The following is a 19,272-nucleotide window of genomic DNA, read 5'->3' on the forward strand; positions in this document are numbered from 1 at the left end:
CCACACCAAACCACATTTCTGGCCTCCTCACAGATATTCTCATATAAATGTGAAGTCTAAATACCTAATAGCCATAGCTTTTGTGTTTTCAGTCTGTCAAACCACAGACAAGTCTCTTGAAATATCACATAGATTTATAGGTAGAATTCAAAAACAGTTCCCTTCACAAAGGTCCCATATGATGAGTAAGTGGCACATGGCTATGCCAAACCTGATTTTCAACAATAATTGAATCTGCAACTTAAAGTCTCTGTCCAGCCTCAGCTCCTCGATATAAATATATATCTTCCTTATACATTGCATTTTCATCACCAAGCATTAGAAAATCATCCAATACATTAATAAGTTCTCTCTTCAAAATCTCAATCTCTAAAAGAAGCACCATGATCAATCCCAGGAAGCTCATCAAGTTGGCCAAGAAATGGCAGAAATTTGCTATCATCAGAGGAAGAGGATTTCCTTTCCAAAGCAAAATGAGGGCACAGACGGTTGTAGTACATTGTTTGTGGGTTGCAAAGGGCATTTTGTTATCTACACAGCTGACCAAAAGCGGTTTGTAGTTCCCCTAGCTTTTCTTGACAACGAAATCATAAGGCAACTATTAGTGATGTCTGAAGAAGAATTCGGGCTTCCAAGTGATGGACCTATTACACTGCCGTGCGATGCAATCTTCTTGGAGTACATCATATCACTACTCTCCCGTGGTGCAAGAGATGAGCTTCAAAATGCTTTGCTCCTTTCAGTTGCTTCGAGTCGTTGCTCCTCAGTTTTATATCAAGAATGGAGGAACCAACAATTGGCTGTTTTCTGACATGATAGTCAACATTTTTATTTTTTTTTGTGTGTGTAAATGATAACAAACTAAATGTAGCTTTGTACATCTACCTTTCAGTTTTGAATATGATGATTTTCAAGGAACTAAAAGAGGTAGCTTCATTTCATCATGACTCAAAATGCATTAGAGCTGGACTTTGAGACAAATACTGCAACCAAACTCTTTCAGTTAGAGTTCTTGTCCTGTTTTTCATGAATTCATTAAGTTCATAATAATGCATATAGTACATAAGACAGCTAATGAAAAAATGGTAATAAGTTTAGGAATCTCAGTAACTTTTATGCAGTATACCTAATAAAATTGTATTATTCATGATTGTCCATAACACCTAATGCCTAATAATTTTAACAGCCCAAAGAGAAGGTAATAAGTTATAATAATCCTCTTGTAAACTTGCTGTCTGCTGCATATTCTGTTGTTTGTATAAACTGGATGAAAAACAAAATGACTGGAACTTTGAAAGTTGTATAATGAATTAATCTTCTAAAGTTACACTATAATGCTCTTCTGCATTGCAAAAATGAATTAATTTACAACTAAGTTTGAGTAATTTTCCCAAAAAAATAAAACAAAAAAGTTTGACAGCCATGTCAGCAGACGAGAAATTGCTGATCTCTCCATCCTTGATGCATTGAGGTCAAGGAGCACCGATTTGAAGTAACTGATGTGAGCAAAGCATTCTGGAGTTGTATGCCTACACCTTGGCTAAGAAGCAAAATAATGTACTCCATGAAGACTGCATCACATGGCAATGTAATAGGACCATCACTTGGAAGACCAAATTCTTCTTCAGACATCACTAGAAGTTGTCTGATGATTTCATTGTCAAGAAAAACAAGGGGAACAACAAACCGCTTTTCATCAGCTGTGTAGATTACAAAGTGACCTTTGCTAATCGCAGATGATGCACAACAACTTTCTGCATCATTGTTGTTCCCAGGAAACGAAATCCTCTTCCTTCTAATGGCAACAAATTTCTGCCATCTCTTAGCCAACTTGATAAGCTTCTTGGAACTTATCATGGTGTTTATCTTTGCAGATGTGAAAGAGAGAAAAGAGTGAATAAGGTATTGTAGAGAGTTTAAAGATAGGGATGAAGTGGTATTGGTTGATGATGAACTAAAATGCATAAAGAATTGAATTATTTATACATTTCATTCTGGAAATAAAGGAAAGCATTAGCATGTGCAATACGTGATATGGGCCCTTTGTGTTGTGGTGAGATAGATGGCTATTTGGGCAACACAAGTCATTGTATGGTTGTGGAAGCTTACAAAGGACAATATGATTCTTCCATTGTGCTATCTGGATTTACAACATGAAGGGACATCTTATAATTTTCTGAGGCTCTTAAGGCACTAATAGGGCCCTTTAAATTCTTGCTGCTAACAGCAGAATTAGCCATATCCACAATTCAAACCTCCCATATCTAATGCTAGTACAAGTTGCGTATTCCCTCGTCCTCTGGTTAACCCGTACAGGTCGCTGCATGTTCCGTGGTTTGTATAACTAGACAGCTTTTGCACATCCACACAAAACCACAGACAAGTTTTCAAAAATATCAGTAAGATGTTCACAAATTTCTTTACATGTTTTGAAACATTTCTTTTCATTGTGTCTTCTGCAGAAGCCTTGATTTCAGAACCAATTAAGTTGATACATTGAATATATATCACAACTATCTGTTGGTACACAACATAAAGGTCCCATTTCCTTAAGTACTCTTTCCTGATTTTCAACAAGAAATTCTATCCACCACATTTTTGGCTTCCTCATTATATATTCTGGCCTCCTCATTATATATATCACTTGCAAATGAATTTTAATCATCCCACTCTAGCAATTAATCCCATACTCTAAGGTCTCTCTACAAAATGTTTTACTTTCTTTTCTCACAATCCCCAAAAGCCATCACTATGATCAGTTCCAAGAAACTCATCAAGATGGCCAAGAAATGGCAGAAATTTGTGGCGATCAGAAGGAAACGGATTTCATTTCCAGAACAGAACGAGGAAGTGGATGGTTGTGGTACATCATCAGCAGTTGCCAAAGGTCATTTTGTTATCTACACAGGTGATCAAAAGCGGTTTGTTATTCCCCTATCTTTTCTTGACAACAAAATCATCAGACAAATGTTGGAAATGTCAGAAGAAGAATTTGGGCTTCCAAGTGATGGACCTATTACTTTACCATGCGATGCAGTGTTCATGAATTACATCATTTCACTACTTAGCAGAGGTGTAAGCACAGAACTCCAGAATGCTTTGCTTGTATCAGTAACTTCAAACCGATGTTCCTCGGCTTCATTGCATCATGGATGGAGAAATCAGCCATTACTAATTTGCTGATGACTGCAATGCCACTATTTATTTGTAAATGACAAAGTTAGAGATAGTTGATTCATTAAATTGAAATGTTGTAGTAATTCTAAGCCATCATATGGAATAGTATTATATGTTTCTTCCATTGTGCTATCCGAATTGAAAACATGAAGGGACATCTTTGATTTTTCTGAGGAGTCTTATTCTGAGGCTTTGGAGTCCCTTCAGTTTTGGTGAGATTTTATTGCACAAAAAGGGCCCTTTAAATTCAAAGGTCCCATATCTAATGCCAGTACAAGTTTCATATGACCTCAGTCCTCTGGTTAACTCATACGGGTCGCTACACCTTTGTGGTTTGTATAACTGGACAGCTTTTGATGACCTACCAAACCACAGAGAAGTCTCCAGAAATATCAGTAAGATGTTCACAAAATCGTTTCCCAGTGTTGACATATTGCTATTCATCATGTCTTCTGCAAAGTCAAGATTTCAGAACCAATTAAGTTGATACATTGAATATATATCACAACTATATATCTGTTGTTACACAACATAAAGGTCCCATTTCCTTAAGTAGCATATGGGTATGCCTTCCCTGATTTTTCAACAACAAATCCTATCCCTGATTTTATGTACATAAAGTCTGTCTTGGACCTCCTCCATATAAATATATACACCACTTGCATATGAATTTTCATCATCAAACAATAGCAATTCATCCCATACTTAAATTCTAGAATATAAATTGTGTTTCTAAGTCAAAATACATGTAATTTATGAATACAATACAGAGTCATCAAATCCTAATATGTTAATATTGTGTGATTGCAGTATTTGAAAAGATGAACTTGTGAATACAAAATAAGGTAATCAGTTGCATATATGTTCACATTATGTGTTCGTAGTATACAAATTGTGAATTTTTTAAAAGTAAATTATGAATATTTAGTATGTAAATAGTGAACATTTGGACTTAGATTTTGCCCCTTCACACATTATTTGAAGAAAATTAATTTTTTTCTTGAGTTCTTTTATTTGGTCTTGATAAGCTCTGGCAAACAGAGCCAAAAGGAAATGTATTAGCTGTAATTAAACAAGAAAAGCATATATGAGCTCTGTTTTGCAGAGCTTATTTATGAGCTTTTAGATTATTTTAAGTTTTGAATATGATGATTTTCAAGGAACTAAAAGAGGTTGTTTCATTTCTTCATGACTCAAAATGCATTAGAGCTGGATTTTGTGACAAACACTGCAACCAAGAAACGAAAGACTGGGATTTATCTGTTCTGACTGGTTTATTCGAAGCACGAGATGTTGAGTAGGTTACCAAAATCCCCATTATTCAGTGAAGCATGGATACAGAGTTTTGAATACACTGCAAGATGGTGAGCCGGTCTGTCCTAACTGGAGAAAAGTGTGGGATTTAAATTAAAGGTTCCTCCTAAGGTCCTAAATTTTATATGGCGTTGTATCCATGGAGTTCTTCCGACCATGATGGCCCTCTTTGCACGAAGAATGGATGGAAAGTGCATAAGGATGACCATACAGTAAATAGTATACAAGACAGTTAATGGGATCTGCTGCATATTCTGTTGTTTGTATGAAATGGATCAAAAAAATGACTGAAACTTTGAAAGTTGTATAATGAATTAATCTTCTAAAGTTACACTATAATGCTCTTCTGCATTGCAAAATGAATTAACTTACAACTAAGTTTGAGTGATTTTTCAAAGAAAAGAAAAAGTTTGATAGCCAAGTTAGAAGACAAGAAATTGCTGATCTCTCCACCCTTGATGCATTGAGGTTGAGGAGCACCGATTTGAAGTAACTGATGTGAGCAAAGCATTTTGGAGTTCTATGCCTACACCTTGGCTAAGAAGCGAAATAATGTACTCCATCAAGACTGCGTCACATGGCAATGTAATAGGACCATCACTTGGAAGACCAAATTCTTCTTCAGATATCAGTAGAAGTTGTCTGATGATTTCATTGTCAAGAAAAACAAGGGGAATAACAAACCGCTTTTGATCAGCTGTGTAGATTGCAAAGTGACCTTTGCTAATTGCAGATGACGCACTACAACTTTCTGCATCATTGTTGTTCCCAGGAAATGAAATCCTCTTCCTTCTAATGGCAACAAATTTCTGCCATCTCTTAGCCAACTTGATGAGCTTCTTGGAACTTATCATGGTGTTTATCTTTGCAGATGTGAAAGAGAGAAAAGAGCGAATAAGGTATTTTAGAGAGTTTAAAGATAGGGATGAACTAAAATGTATAAAGAATTGATTTATTTATATTCATTTCAATCTGGTAAGAATGGAAAGCAGAAGCATGTGGAAGTAAGTGAGATGGGCCCTTTGTGCTGTGGTGAGATAGATGGCTATTCTGCTATATGGATCTATAACATGAGGCTCTTAAGGCACTAATAGGGCCCTTTATTAAGTTCTTCCCCAAACAGCAGAATTAGCCATATCCACAATTCAAACCTCCCATATCTAATGCTAATACGAGTTGCGTATTCCCTCGTCCTCTGGTTAACCCGTACAGGTCGCTGCATGTTCCGTGGTTTGTATAACTAGACAGCTTTTGCACATCCACACAAAACCACAGACAAGTCTCCAGAAATATCAGTAAGATGTTCATAAATTCCTTTGCTGGTTTTGACACATTTCCTTTCATTGTGTCTTCTGCAGAAGCCATGATTTCAGAACCAATTAAGTTGATACATCGAATATATATCACAACTATCTGTTGGTACACAACATAAAGGTCCCATATGAGTCAGTGGCACATGGTTGTGCCTTATCTGATTTTGAGCAAACTTAAAGTCTCAATCCAGCCTCAGCTCCTCAATATAAATATATCTCTTCCTTATACATTTTCATCACCAAGCCTTAGAAAATCATCCAATATATTAAGTTCTCTCTTCAAAACCTCATTCTCTAAAAGAAGCGTCATGATCAGTCTCAGGAAGCTCATCAAGTTGGCCAAGAAATGGCAGACATTTGCTGCCATCAGGAGGAAGAGGATTTCCTTTCCAAAGCAAAACGAGGGCACAGACAGTTGTAGTACATCGTCTGTGGTTAGCAAGGGGCATTTCGTTATCTACACAGCTGACCAAAAGCGGTTTGTGGTTCCCCTAGCTTTTCTCGACAACGAAATCATCAGGCAACTATTAGTATTGTCTGAAGAAGAATTTGGGCTTCCAAGTGATGGACCTATTACATTGCTGTGCGATGCAATCTTCTTGGAGTACATCATATCTCTTCTCTCCCACGGTGCAAGAGACGAGCTTCAGAATGCTTTGCTTCTTTCAGTTACTTCGAGTCGTTGCTCCTCAGTTTTATATCAAGAAGGGAGGAACCAGCAATTGGCTGTTTTCTGACTTGATTGTCAGCATTTTTTATTTTTGTAAATGATAACAAACTAAATGTAGCTTAGTACATGTTGATTCCAAGTCTTCAATATGATTGTTGAGGCACTAAAAGAAGTTGTTTCATGACTCAATATGCTTTAGAGCTAGACTTTGTGACTATACTGCAACAGAACTCTTACAATGAAAATTCTTGTCATGTTCATTACAAATCCATTAATTAACAATGAAAATACTTATGAGATTGGGGGTCCTCTGCAAATGATATTTAGTACATCAGACAGCCAATCTTAGCCTTTGCAAAAAAAAAAAAAAAAAACAATCTTAGGAATCCCTGGTTTTATTCAGTGAGATCTCATCAGTAACTTCTAAGCTGTATACTTTATAGTTTGTATAAAGGGTTAAATGGAAATACTTTTTTATGGTTCATCATTGACAATCTAAGCTGTATAATACAAACATGCCATACAACCACTAACCCTGTCCACATAGGAAATACAAACATGCCATACAACCACTAACCCTGTCCCAATTAATTAGATTGCCATTATACTCAGCTCCATCATAAAAAAGAAAAATCAAAGGTAGTCAAGAGATGCTCACTAAAACAACAATCATGAAAACTCTTTTATCATGTGCATCAATGCATAAAATAATTTGCAAATATAGCTGCCCCAAAAATAACTTCTGTCCAAGTACTAAATATGAGCCAAGTAAATTTAATAAGATTAAAATTTTAGTCCATGATTACCCTTAGCTCTGTCAAGGAAAATATGTATAATTATGTTCTCAAAAAAAATTAGAAAGAGGAAAAATTGTAGTTAGATTCCGTTAAATCTTTGAAAAGATAAAATATAGATAGAGTAAACAATAACAAGTGTAGTTAACCTCTTAGAACCAACCATAAACACTAGCTGTATAGCCAAGGGAGAGAAAAAGAGGCTGAAAATTAAAGTTCCAAACGTACACTAGCATATTAGCTAGGGATACAAGAGAGCTGATGAGCGTTCAATATATTCTGATTAGAAATAATGGATGCTGCATGCATATTAGCTAGGAAAATTCCATTAACTAGTTAATCAATTTTAAGTTAGTAAAAAAGAGAGCTTAAAGAGAGGAAAAAATAAAATTCAAAATACAATACCAGTTTCAAAGGTTAATGATTTGAAAAGTTAAACAGAACAGAGGAAACAAATTAAAGGGACAAAAAACCCATCATACTTTGGAAGAATGTATGTGAAGGCATTGATTTTAGTATTTCCACACCAATCTGTCTGCATACAGTTAAGAAGATTTAATTTTTCCAAGTCATGAACTCAATTTTAATTTTCTGTTTCAATGTAACTTTCATTATTCATTGCTAGTAAAAGTTTATGACCAGAGAGGGTATCATGTCACAAGACACTGCCATCATGACTTCCCACCAATTTGTCATAGTCATTTTAAAGATAGTCAAACACCATTTTAGTGTCTTACTAAAACATTTCTTTCCTTTATTACAAGATAAACAATATTATAGATAGCAACATCATTGATAACATCTTATAACTATTTTAGATGAGAACATGTGATAATAATAAAAAGCTAGAAAAAAAAAACTTAATATTTTACCTCAACATCATAAAATTAAACACAAATACATATCAAAAATATAATTTTATTTAATATTTAATATTTGAATTAAAATATAACTTACAAAATCATAGGATCCATCGTGATGTAAGATATTTCTTGCCAACATGAGGGCAAGGAAGGTTGATAGAAACACTCCTATCATCCAAATCAAAAATATACATGTTTTTATCATCTTTTTCAAGGAAGTATACGCAATTCTTTCTCACATTTACATCATTCTTGTTAATGCAAAATATGCCTCCAACATATCCTAAGAAAATGGTACGCTCTCCTATAGTCTTTATCTCCATCCATTTTCTTGTGCATAAATCTGCTCTAAAGACTCGTATGTTTTCAACCTGACAACACATTTTTGCAAAGTAAATTTTGATAACTAATAGGATTTCACCACAACTTTCTGTAATATAACCTTTAGTAAATTGACCACTCCATTTTGGTCTTGAGGATGGCTCATCAAATAAATCACCACTGATCACTTCTTGAAATTGCGCACTTTGACCTTTGATTCAACACGTACTAAAGTGGTTGAATATTTCATCAACCCATACAAATTTCCACCAAAACTTGTGAATGATTGTATTAGAGTATGTTCACATAATCTTTGCCTCACAAATGCCTGTTCACCGATCTTGCAAAAATTGATAACCATATCATAGTCGGTGATTAATATAACATAACAAGAAGGATCATGAGGACTAGATGAAAGGTAAGCGAAATGTGTGCCCGATTTCAAGTTTGGAAGTTGCACCCTTTCATGTGAATAGACATTGAAAAGTAAGACGTCGAAACTATAGCAATCATGTAGCACCATCCATCCATCCTTACATGTGTCAGCCCTCTCATACTTGTTATACATGAAGGAATAATCAATCTTGTAATAACGTTGTTGTGTGATACTGTATAGTTTACCTTCTTGTTTGTATGGACAAAGGAAGAGCCAAGGGTGCGATTGCGGTGGGGGAAAACCGGGTTGCAGCATGGTTTTTGCATCATCATCACCAACCAACTCCATAGCTCTCAGTTGATGGCTAGTAGTTATAATTTTTAAATACGTCCGGCCTGCATGAACTGAACAAAAGTATATCATAAATTGTAGGGAGCTAGTCTTTATAGATTAATCAAACAACACAGTATATACATGATCATGGGCATTACAATGAAATTAAACATACTTGAGACCTGTTGAATATTATTAGAAGCAATTTAATTAATTTGGATCTTACTTTTATAAGATAAAAATATGTAAGTCCATATACAGTTCTTTATAATAAGTGAAAATAGCATATACCATTGAAATTATGTGAAAGAATATTACCAGCAAGAAAATTTGATTTAAGAAATCCAAGTTTCTGGGCTGACTTTGTGCTTTGTGCTGCTAATGGCAGATAGCTCTACAACTTCTTTAATACCCTTCAAGATGACTCCTTGACTAATGGGGATTAGGGTTTACTGGTTTAAGATTATAGTATCCAATCTTATTTAGGAAATATAATCTCCAAATATATATATATACTAAAAAAAAAAAACTAAATATATAATAAGGAATGCCTCTTTATTTCTAGTTTGATTATATTAGTGTTGGTATATATTAAAATAAGGAGTATTCTAATCCCAATTGTTCAAGGAATCATCTTGAAAGCTATTTAAAGAAATTATTGGTAATATTCTAATCTCGCCTATTCTAATCTCGGCCAATTCACAAATTATTGTATGGACCATAATAAATTGTACATTTTTAATATACTAAATGCACATTATTTTTGTACTGAATATATATTATAAAATATAATGTACACTCATTACACAAATAATGTACATCCTCTTAATACAATGTAAATTATTTTTGTACTAAATGTACATTATTTTATAGTATATAAAATATGCTCCATACAGCTTGTGTGGACAAAACAATAAGCGTTATAGACTTCCAAAATTTACATATACAGATTGAAAAGTATAATAATCTCCAATAACTAAACAGTTTCATAAATACTAATAACACTACTGCTACTTTATCTTGTTCTATATATTAAAAAATAAATAAACAGACATTACCTGTATGTGAGTCTGCACAAGCACTATTTCAATTCTAAGCTTTTCTTTTTGAGCAAACTTCACAATACTCTAAAACAAAAATCTCTCAACATAATGTATTTATATATGTATCTATATATAACTACTCAAAAATCTCTCAATATAATGTATTTATATATGTATCTATATATAACTACTCAAAAATCTCTCAATATAATGTATCTATAAATAACTAATGACAAGTTAATTAAGATTGTTCCGTGCATGATAAGGATTGTTTAAAATTTTCATTATTAATTAAGGATTAGAAAAGTCAAACTACACTCCAAATACTAGGATTTAGAAACTCAAATAATTATATATAATTTGAAAATAGCACAATAAGAAAGTATTCAACATAAAACTATATAACATTGGAGCAAAAATATCATATCAATGGCCGAGATAGGGCATTCTCCAAGCTAGGCGAATGCGCCAAAAGGACAGAATTATTGCATGAGGAGAAAAGCCCTCCTTGGATTGAGTGGGTTGGCTAATGTCAATACGAATGGTGGAGAGGGAGCAAGGGGGAACTATTAAGGATGATAAAGCTAGCTATAGGCAGGTGACTTGCTGGTTTTTATTTTAATATTAATATTAATATTAATATAGGTACCTGTTCTGTTCGGCAAAGCAAGCAAGCAAGCAGAATCTACCAACGCTATTTCAATTCTATGCTTCTTTTCTCGAGCAAACTTCACAATACTCTGAAACAAAAATCTCTCAATATAATGTATCTATATATAACTACTGTGGAGACTATTCCGTGCATGATTAGGATTCTTTAAATTTTCCATTATTTATTAAGGATTAGAAAAGACAAACCACACCCCAAATACTATTGTGTTTAGGATTTAGAAACTCAAATTCTACTTCAATTCAAAATTTCAAATACTATTATTTGATAAATTTGCCTAAATACTTATTAAGAAATAAATATTCCAAGTATACTTATTTGCCTAACTCAAATTATACTTCAAATATTTCTTAATAAGTATCTATATATAAGCTCAAATATTCTAAATTTAAACTCGTACTCGTTAATTTGCCTAACTCAAATTATACTTCAAATACTATTATTCGCACTAGTCAAACCACATTCCAAATACTGTTATAAAATTTTCCTAAATACTTATTAAGAAATACTAGTATTTGCACTCGTGCGATGCACGGAATGAATTTGTTGTAATATATTAAAAATATATGAATCGATATATAATTATTTAAATTAGAACATCAAATATTATATAGTGCAATTAAAGATATGGTTTGGATCATTTATATATTTTGATGTTATCATTGCTTGAATTTGTGTAAATAATTGCTCAAATTAATAGCTAGTGTCTAGATGTAAGCATACGGTGCTATAACTTTGAATATTTTATTTATCTTACTAGTATTTGCACCCGTGCGATGCACGGAATTGATTTGTTGTAATATATTAAGAATATATGAATCGATATATAATTATTTAAATTAGAACATCAAATATTATATAGTGCAATTAAATATATGGTTTGGATCGTTTATATATTTTGATGGTATCATTGCTTGAATTTGTGCAAATAATTGCTCAAATTAATAGCTAATGTCTAGATGTACGCATACGGTGCTATAACTTTGAAGATTTTATTTATTATTGTTTAGAATTTTCATAAATTAGTAAAATGTGCTCGTTCTCTAACAACTCAGTTATAGAAATGAATTGGTATCCTTATTCATTTGTATGGAAGATATATTTTTTTGTCCAGATATATAACAATTTTTTCATTTAAAAAAAAAAAACTTAATATCACCGTTTATATTTACACATTATTGAAACTTCTTTGTAGACGACATTGGTAGTGACAACACAATCCTATTCATCTTCGTCTAGAGCTAACACCTTCAATCCATCAGAACGGATTACTTGGATTAAAATATATAATGGTAGAATATTACTCGATTAGTTATCCTTTTATATTTTCAATCAATTAGTGATATCAGATTCATTTTCAGTCAATTATTCTTTTTTATTTTCAGTCAATTAATCAATTAGAATATCAAATATAGTGATATTTTTACCTAATTTTCGTTCCATTTTTAATTGATGATGTAGAATTGTAAATATTATTATTAAAATATTTCTGTTTCATTTTTAATTCACATTTACTATTGTTTAAAATATGCATTTACTATTGATAATGTAGAATATTATTATTGAAATATTTTTCTCCAAATTTTAATTTTCATTCCATTTTTAATTAAAATGCAATGATCTGGTCATTTTTTTAGTCAATTATGGAGCATTTTTTTATTTGCAGTCAATTATTAATATTCATTTCTTTTTAAAATTTTCAGTCAATTAGTAATATTAGATTTATTTTCAGTCAATTATTTTTTTTATTTTCAGTCAATTAGAATATAGATGTATTAATATTTTTACCTAATTTTCGTTACATTTAAATTTGATGATGTAAAATATTATTAATGAAATATTTTCGTTCCATTTTTAATTTACATTTACTATTTTTAAAAATATGCATTTACTCCTTCATGATGTGAAATATTATTATTGAAATATTTTCTTTCTATTTTTAATATTCATTTACTTCTAAACAAAAAAAAAAAAAAAAACAAAAAACAAAAAACTTTGGACTTCTCACTCCTTGCCCACATTGATGGCAAGCAATTATGTTTGTAAACATTTTCAAGAGCTCATTTTTCCAAACATTTTCAATATGAGATTAAAATGATCCCACATCATTCTTCTTATTTTTCTAATTTTAATTTTATTTTGTATATCGTTTTGTTTGGATGATTATGATGATGATGATGATGATGATTATTATTATTATTATTATTATTATTATTATTATTATTATTATTATTATTATTGACAATTTTAAAAAATTGAGATTGAAAAATTCACCAAAATTTTAACAAATTCGTCATTTTAACAATTTATCTTTAATCAAAACACCAAAAATATTATTTAATAACTTAATAATTTGCTCTAAACTGCTAAAAACTAAAACAATACATACATTTTGGGTTAATCTTTCCCAACCCACTAATAATAATTAATAAATAATAAATAATGAATAAATAAATAAAAACTAAAATAAGAAGACAAATCTAAGGTTTCTTAAATAAGAACCTTTTAATTTCTCAATACTTGCGACATTGATGGATAAACAATTATGTTTGTACCTCTTATATAGAGGAGTTCAAGAGCTTATCTTTTCAAACATTTTCAATGTGGGATCAAAATAATCTCATATCATTTACAAAGGGACGGGCTCCCCTTTGTCTTTTTTTTTTTTGTTAATTTTAATTTTATTTGGATTATTATTATTATTATTGTTGTTGTTGTTGTTGTTGTTGTTGTTGTTGTTGTCGTCGTCGTGTTGTTGTAATTTGATTATTTGGCAAATTCGACAAAATTTTAACAAATTCAAATGTTTAACATTTTATATTTAATCAAAACACCAAACATATTATTTAATAACTTAGCAATTTGCTCCAAACTGCTAAAAACTAAACCAATACATCTACATTTTGGGTTAATCTTTCCCAAACCCCCTAATAAATTTTTTTTAACAAAAACTAAAATAAGAAACCACTAAGATAAGGTTTATTAAATAAGAGTCTTTTGACTCGTTGGGCTTCAATAGGTGAACATATATTATATGTAACAGGTCAATCGAATTGTTATGCTGTGGAACTGTGTCCACCTTGCAAGGTGGACACAATTCTATGTTAATAATTACTGAATTATATGTTCATAATTATAAAGCTATATATTCATAATCTTTGAACTTCATATTCATAATTATTGAACTCTATATTCACAATTACAAAACTATATGTTCATAATTACTTAATTATATGTTCATAATTATAAAGTTATATATTCATAATTTTTGAACTTCATATTCACAATTATTGAATCTCTATATTCATAATTATATAACTATATGTTCATAATTATAGAACTATATATTCATAATTATGAACAATTTTGGAACCGTGTCTACCATGCAAGGTGGACATAGTTTCACATCATAATTTGTCGGGTCAATAGTACTCAAAAATAAAACATGAGCATTTGGACTTCTCAATACTTGCCCACGTTGATGGTCAAACAATTATGTTTGTAAGAGGAGCTCAAGAACTCCTCTTTCCAAACATTTTCAATGTGGGATGAGGAGCTCAAGAACTCATCTTTCCAAACATTTTCAATGTGGGATCAAAATGATCTAGCATTATTTACAAATGGAGCCCGTGGATCCCTTTTGTCTTCTTTTTATTATTTTTAATTTTAAATTTAATTTTATTTTGTATATTGTTTTGTTTGGATTATTATTATTATTATTATTATTATTATTATTATTATTATTATTATTATTATTATTATTATTATTATTATTTGTAATTTGATTGTTGATAAATTCGCCAAAATTATAATAAATTCGTCATTTTAACATTTTAACTTTAATCAAAACATCAAAATATCAAAATCAAAATATATTATATAATAACTCAATAATTTGCTCCAAACAGCTAAAAACTAATACAACACATATATTTTGGGTTAATCTTCCACAACCCCTACTAATAATAAATAAATAAAAACTAAAATAAGAAGACAAAGTTAAAGCTTCTTAAATAAGAACCTTTTGAGTTCTCAATACTTGACCACATTGATGGGCAAGCAATTATGTTTATAAGAGTCTCATTGCTCCTCTTATATAGATGAGCTCTCTCTTTTCAAACATTTTAAATGTGGGATCAAAATGATCCCACATCATTTACAAAGGGTGCCGGTGGCTCGCCTTTGTCTTTTTTTTTTTTTTTTTTTTTTGGTTAATTTTAATTTTATTTTGTATATAATTTTTTTTTTGGATTATTATTATTGTTGTTGTTGTTGTTGTTGTTGTAATCTGATTATTTGGCAAATTCGTCAAAATTTTAATAAATTCGTCTGTTTAACATTTTATATTTAATCAAAACACCAAAAATATTATTTAATAACTTAGCAATTTGCTCCAAACTGCTAAAAACTAAAACAATTCATATACATTTTGGGTTAATCCTTCTCAAACCCCCTAATAAATTTAAAAAAAAAAATTTAAAAAAAAAACTAAAATAAGAAGCCATTAAGATAAGGTTTCTTAAATAAGAGCCTTTTGACACGTTGGGTTTCAATAGGTTGAGAAAATTTACATGTTACAGGGTCAATCGAATAGTTATGTTGTGGAACCGTGTCCACCTTGCAAGGTGGACACAGTTCTATGTTTATAATTACTAAACTATATGTTCATTATTATAAAGTTATATATTCATAATTTTTGAACTTCATATTCATAAGTACGAATTGAACTCTAAAAAAATAAAATAAAATAAAAAAAATAAAATAAAAAAGTCTTTGGACTTCTCAATACTTGCCCATATTGATGGGCAAGCAATTATATGTTTGTAAATGCCCCTCTTATATAGAGGAGTTTAAGAGCTCATCTTTTCAAACATTTTCAATGTGGAATCAAAATGATCCCACATCATTTACAAAGGGAAGCCACCTTTGTCTTCTTCCTTTTTTTTTTTTTTTTTTTTTTTTTTTTTTTAATTTTAAATTTATTTTGTATATAGTTTTGTTTGGATTATTAAATTTGTTGTTATTGTTATTATTATTATTATTGTTATTGTTATTGTTATTGTTATTATTTTAATTTTATTTTTATTTTTTTATTATTACATTATTACATAGAATTTTTATTATACTTGAACAATAATATTATCAATTATATTATTATATTATAGAATATAATACCATACATAATGTTACCAATTATGCAATATTACCAATTAATAGATTTTTTTTTTAATTTCCATTAGACATTTACTTACCAAATAAGCTTTACTACAAAAGTTTGGGCGGGAAAATGAAATTGGATGATTTTGTTGTTCTTTTTTTTTTGAAAAGGGATGATTTTGTTTTTATATAATAATAATAATAATAATAATAATAATAATAATAATAATAATAATAATAATAATAATAATAATAATAATAATAACAATAACAATAATAATAATAATATATAATATATATAGATTAATTATTACCCTAATACTTAAATTATAATTCTGATTTTAAAATTCTTCTTATTATTATTAACATTAACATTTGATTAGTTTTATAAAAAAAATGTAAATTCTAAAATTTGTATGAATAAATTTAAACTCTAATCTGACGCATTTCCTTATATGATTGTATAATTCATTTTATATACACATAATATTTATTAAAATGAAAATAGGAAAATTCTATAATATAATTTCATTAATTATAATTTATATTGATAGATTTATAATTAAAAAATTACATTTAAAAATTTAAAAAGTTGCATTTAAATTTTGCATGATTATTATAGTGCATAAGTGTATGTATGATTAGAAATATTCATGTTTTGTTAATTTAATAATTTCATTTCTTTAATTATATTTCATATTTTATTAATTGTAATTTAACTAAATTGTCACAAATATTTCTAGGGAAGAAATCTTATATTTCTCAATTTCTTTAATTATATTAATTATAATTACCAAATATTGTGACAATTACCATAATAATTTCATTAATTATATTACTTATATTAATTATAATATTTGTAATAATCTCTTCCAAAATTTAAATACATTACCATAATAATCACACAAAATAATGAAAGAAAAATTATCAAAATAATTATCTTTAATAAAAATAAGGAAATTATATTAAAAATTAATTATATATTAAGATAAGTATAATTTTTTTCATGCCAATATATTATACATTAAGTATAAAAATATATATGTATATAAATTACCATAATAATTACACCGAAAAAGGTAACAATATATAATTATTAGGTAATAATATTAATAATTAATTATTAAGGTAAGTATAACTTATTTTGTACTAATAATATTATCCATTATATATATATATATATATATATATATATATATATATATATATATATATATATATATATATATATATATATATATATATATACTTTTAATTTTATATTGATAACCATAGTCTATGTATATACTTTAAGAAAATATTCATTATTAAAGATTAAAGATGAGATATAATTTAAAAAGTAAGTTATTTATTAGATTACCTAATATAATTGTCTTACTAATTGATTCAATGCAACTATGTATAATTCATATATTTGAAAACTTTTTAAATCGAAATATCCATTAATTGCCTTAATAATTAAAATAATTGTTAGTCAATCAATATTCAATAGTACTAAAAGTATTATTTGAATTTTTATACATAAGATATAATATTATTAAATCGAAATAATTAAAAATAATGTGTCCATATTACAAAAAATTTTATAATAGTAATTTTTATTGCATAATAGAATTTGACAATTATTAAACATTGTTTATGGTAATTATTGTATGACTTTTAATACTAAAATTATTAGGTAAAATTTTTATAATTAAGGTATAATATTCTTAAGGTAAAATATTGCTTATATATGGTTTACCCGTATTAACCATCACTATATTAAATTAATAAATAATTCTTTTAATATAATATATTATTAAATCTAAACATATGATTAATATTTATTCAATATTATTACGGAAGTATTATAATTATAAATTTTACTCCGTATTAAATTTTAAATGGCTTAGCATATCGAAGCAAACATGGTAAGTCAATAACATTATTTTACATTAGTAAAGTGATTTTATATCAAGGAATGTCAAATGAAGAATAAAATCAAAATAATACTCTATTGAAAAAAAAGTCACAGTACTTAATCATTTTTTTCCTAAAAAAAAAAAAATTAAATGGCAAGAAAAACGTCTTGAAGGGAAAGACAAACTACTCTCTTATTACAAAAAATGTACACTTTAAAAACGGAGAAATTGAATCGAAACAAAGTCCAATGCTTTGATATATTGACAACTAAAAAATGCTTTTAATTTCAATTTGGTTTTTATTGTATTCTTTGTATGGTTCCCTCTATAAGTCTATATATATTTACATATACACATAATTCGTCCCTCGATCACAAAACTTTATCATCTTGATGAGCAAGGAACTCTTTTGCTTCCCGATCAATCTTTCTAGATCTGTATCTTCTCCACAAAAAAAAAAAAAAAAAAAAAAAAAAAAAAAAAAAAAAAAAAAAGACAAAAAAAAAAATATATCAACATTTTTTCTTATGAACTACTTTTGTTGTTTAAAAACCATAAAATACAAAAAAAATAAAAACAAAACAAAACCCAAAAAGAAGAAAAAATAAAAGAAACTAAGATGATGAAAACCTCACCAATGTAAATCACGTATCAACCTCAACTATGGAAGATCACATGATGATTAGAAGTCTATTGCTTCCCGGTCAATCTTTCTAGATCCGTATAGTATCTTCTCCACAAAAATAGACCAAAAAAAAAAAGAATATATCAACATTTTTTCTTACGAACCACTTTTGTTGTTTAAAAATCAAAAAATACAAAAAAAATAAAAATAAAAACAAAACAAAACCCAAAAAGAAGAAAAAATAAAAGAAACTAAGATAATGAAAACCTCACCAGTGCAAATCACGTATCAACCTCAACTGTGGAAGATCACAGGATGATTAGAAGTCTATTGCTTCTCGATCAATCTTTCTAGATCCGTATCTTCTCTACAAAAATAGACAAAAAAAAAAAAAAAAAAAAAGAATATATCAACATTTTTTCTTACGAACCACTTTTATTGTTTAAAAATCAGAAAATACAAAAGAATAAAAACAAAATAAAACCCAAAAAGAAGAAAAAAATTAAAGAAACTAAGATAATGAAAACCTCACCAGTGCAAACCTTAGTTGGGGTTGTGTATGGTCATATAAGGTGTATTTATACACAATGGATGAGATCAAAAGGGTTTAGTATTGAAATTATAAAATGGTAAGAGATCTCAAGAAAGGTAAAATCTTTAATATTATTAAAATGCCATATTTGTCTAAATATTTGATATTACAAAAATGCCTCTA

The 19,272-nt window shown here is 29.0% G+C and overlaps 4 protein-coding genes and 1 pseudogene across 4 annotated transcripts; 3 read left to right on the top strand and 2 right to left on the bottom strand.

Annotated features, from left to right (window-relative positions):
* The first annotated feature begins 332 nt into the window (after window positions 1-332).
* LOC109182350 lies at window positions 333-918 on the top strand (annotated as a pseudogene).
* A 327-nt stretch (window positions 919-1,245) lies between these two features.
* Window positions 1,246-1,945, bottom strand: LOC109182345 (auxin-responsive protein SAUR68-like). Its single transcript, XM_019332504.1, has one exon. It carries the CDS (start codon window positions 1,855-1,857, stop codon window positions 1,426-1,428), a length of 432 nt encoding a protein of 143 aa, XP_019188049.1. The 5' UTR covers window positions 1,858-1,945; the 3' UTR covers window positions 1,246-1,425.
* Window positions 1,946-2,656: 711 nt separating this feature from the next.
* LOC109182343 (auxin-responsive protein SAUR68-like) lies at window positions 2,657-3,295 on the top strand. Its single transcript, XM_019332502.1, has one exon. It carries the CDS (start codon window positions 2,710-2,712, stop codon window positions 3,181-3,183), a length of 474 nt encoding a protein of 157 aa, XP_019188047.1. The 5' UTR covers window positions 2,657-2,709; the 3' UTR covers window positions 3,184-3,295.
* A 1,486-nt stretch (window positions 3,296-4,781) lies between these two features.
* Window positions 4,782-5,409, bottom strand: LOC109182344 (auxin-responsive protein SAUR68-like). Its single transcript, XM_019332503.1, has one exon. The coding sequence runs from the start codon at window positions 5,343-5,345 to the stop codon at window positions 4,914-4,916; it is 432 nt and encodes a 143-aa protein (XP_019188048.1). The 5' UTR covers window positions 5,346-5,409; the 3' UTR covers window positions 4,782-4,913.
* A 649-nt stretch (window positions 5,410-6,058) lies between these two features.
* On the top strand, window positions 6,059-6,719 carry LOC109182347 (auxin-responsive protein SAUR68-like). The gene has a single exon (XM_019332506.1). It carries the CDS (start codon window positions 6,113-6,115, stop codon window positions 6,539-6,541), a length of 429 nt encoding a protein of 142 aa, XP_019188051.1. The 5' UTR covers window positions 6,059-6,112; the 3' UTR covers window positions 6,542-6,719.
* The last annotated feature ends 12,553 nt before the right edge of the window (window positions 6,720-19,272 follow it).

The sequence above is a fragment of the Ipomoea nil genome, unplaced genomic scaffold (assembly GCF_001879475.1).
Source record: "Ipomoea nil cultivar Tokyo-kokei standard unplaced genomic scaffold, Asagao_1.1 scaffold1043, whole genome shotgun sequence".
In the NCBI taxonomy this organism is placed as follows: Eukaryota; Viridiplantae; Streptophyta; class Magnoliopsida; order Solanales; family Convolvulaceae; genus Ipomoea; species Ipomoea nil.

What these genes read in the sequence shown, in the direction of transcription:
- LOC109182345 (XM_019332504.1), bottom strand. Translation starts at nt 1,857, where the DNA reads ATGATAAGTTCCAAGAAGCTTATCAAGTTGGCTAAGAGATGGCAGAAA.
- LOC109182343 (XM_019332502.1), top strand. Translation starts at nt 2,710, where the DNA reads ATGTTTTACTTTCTTTTCTCACAATCCCCAAAAGCCATCACTATGATC.
- LOC109182344 (XM_019332503.1), bottom strand. Translation starts at nt 5,345, where the DNA reads ATGATAAGTTCCAAGAAGCTCATCAAGTTGGCTAAGAGATGGCAGAAA.
- LOC109182347 (XM_019332506.1), top strand. Translation starts at nt 6,113, where the DNA reads ATGATCAGTCTCAGGAAGCTCATCAAGTTGGCCAAGAAATGGCAGACA.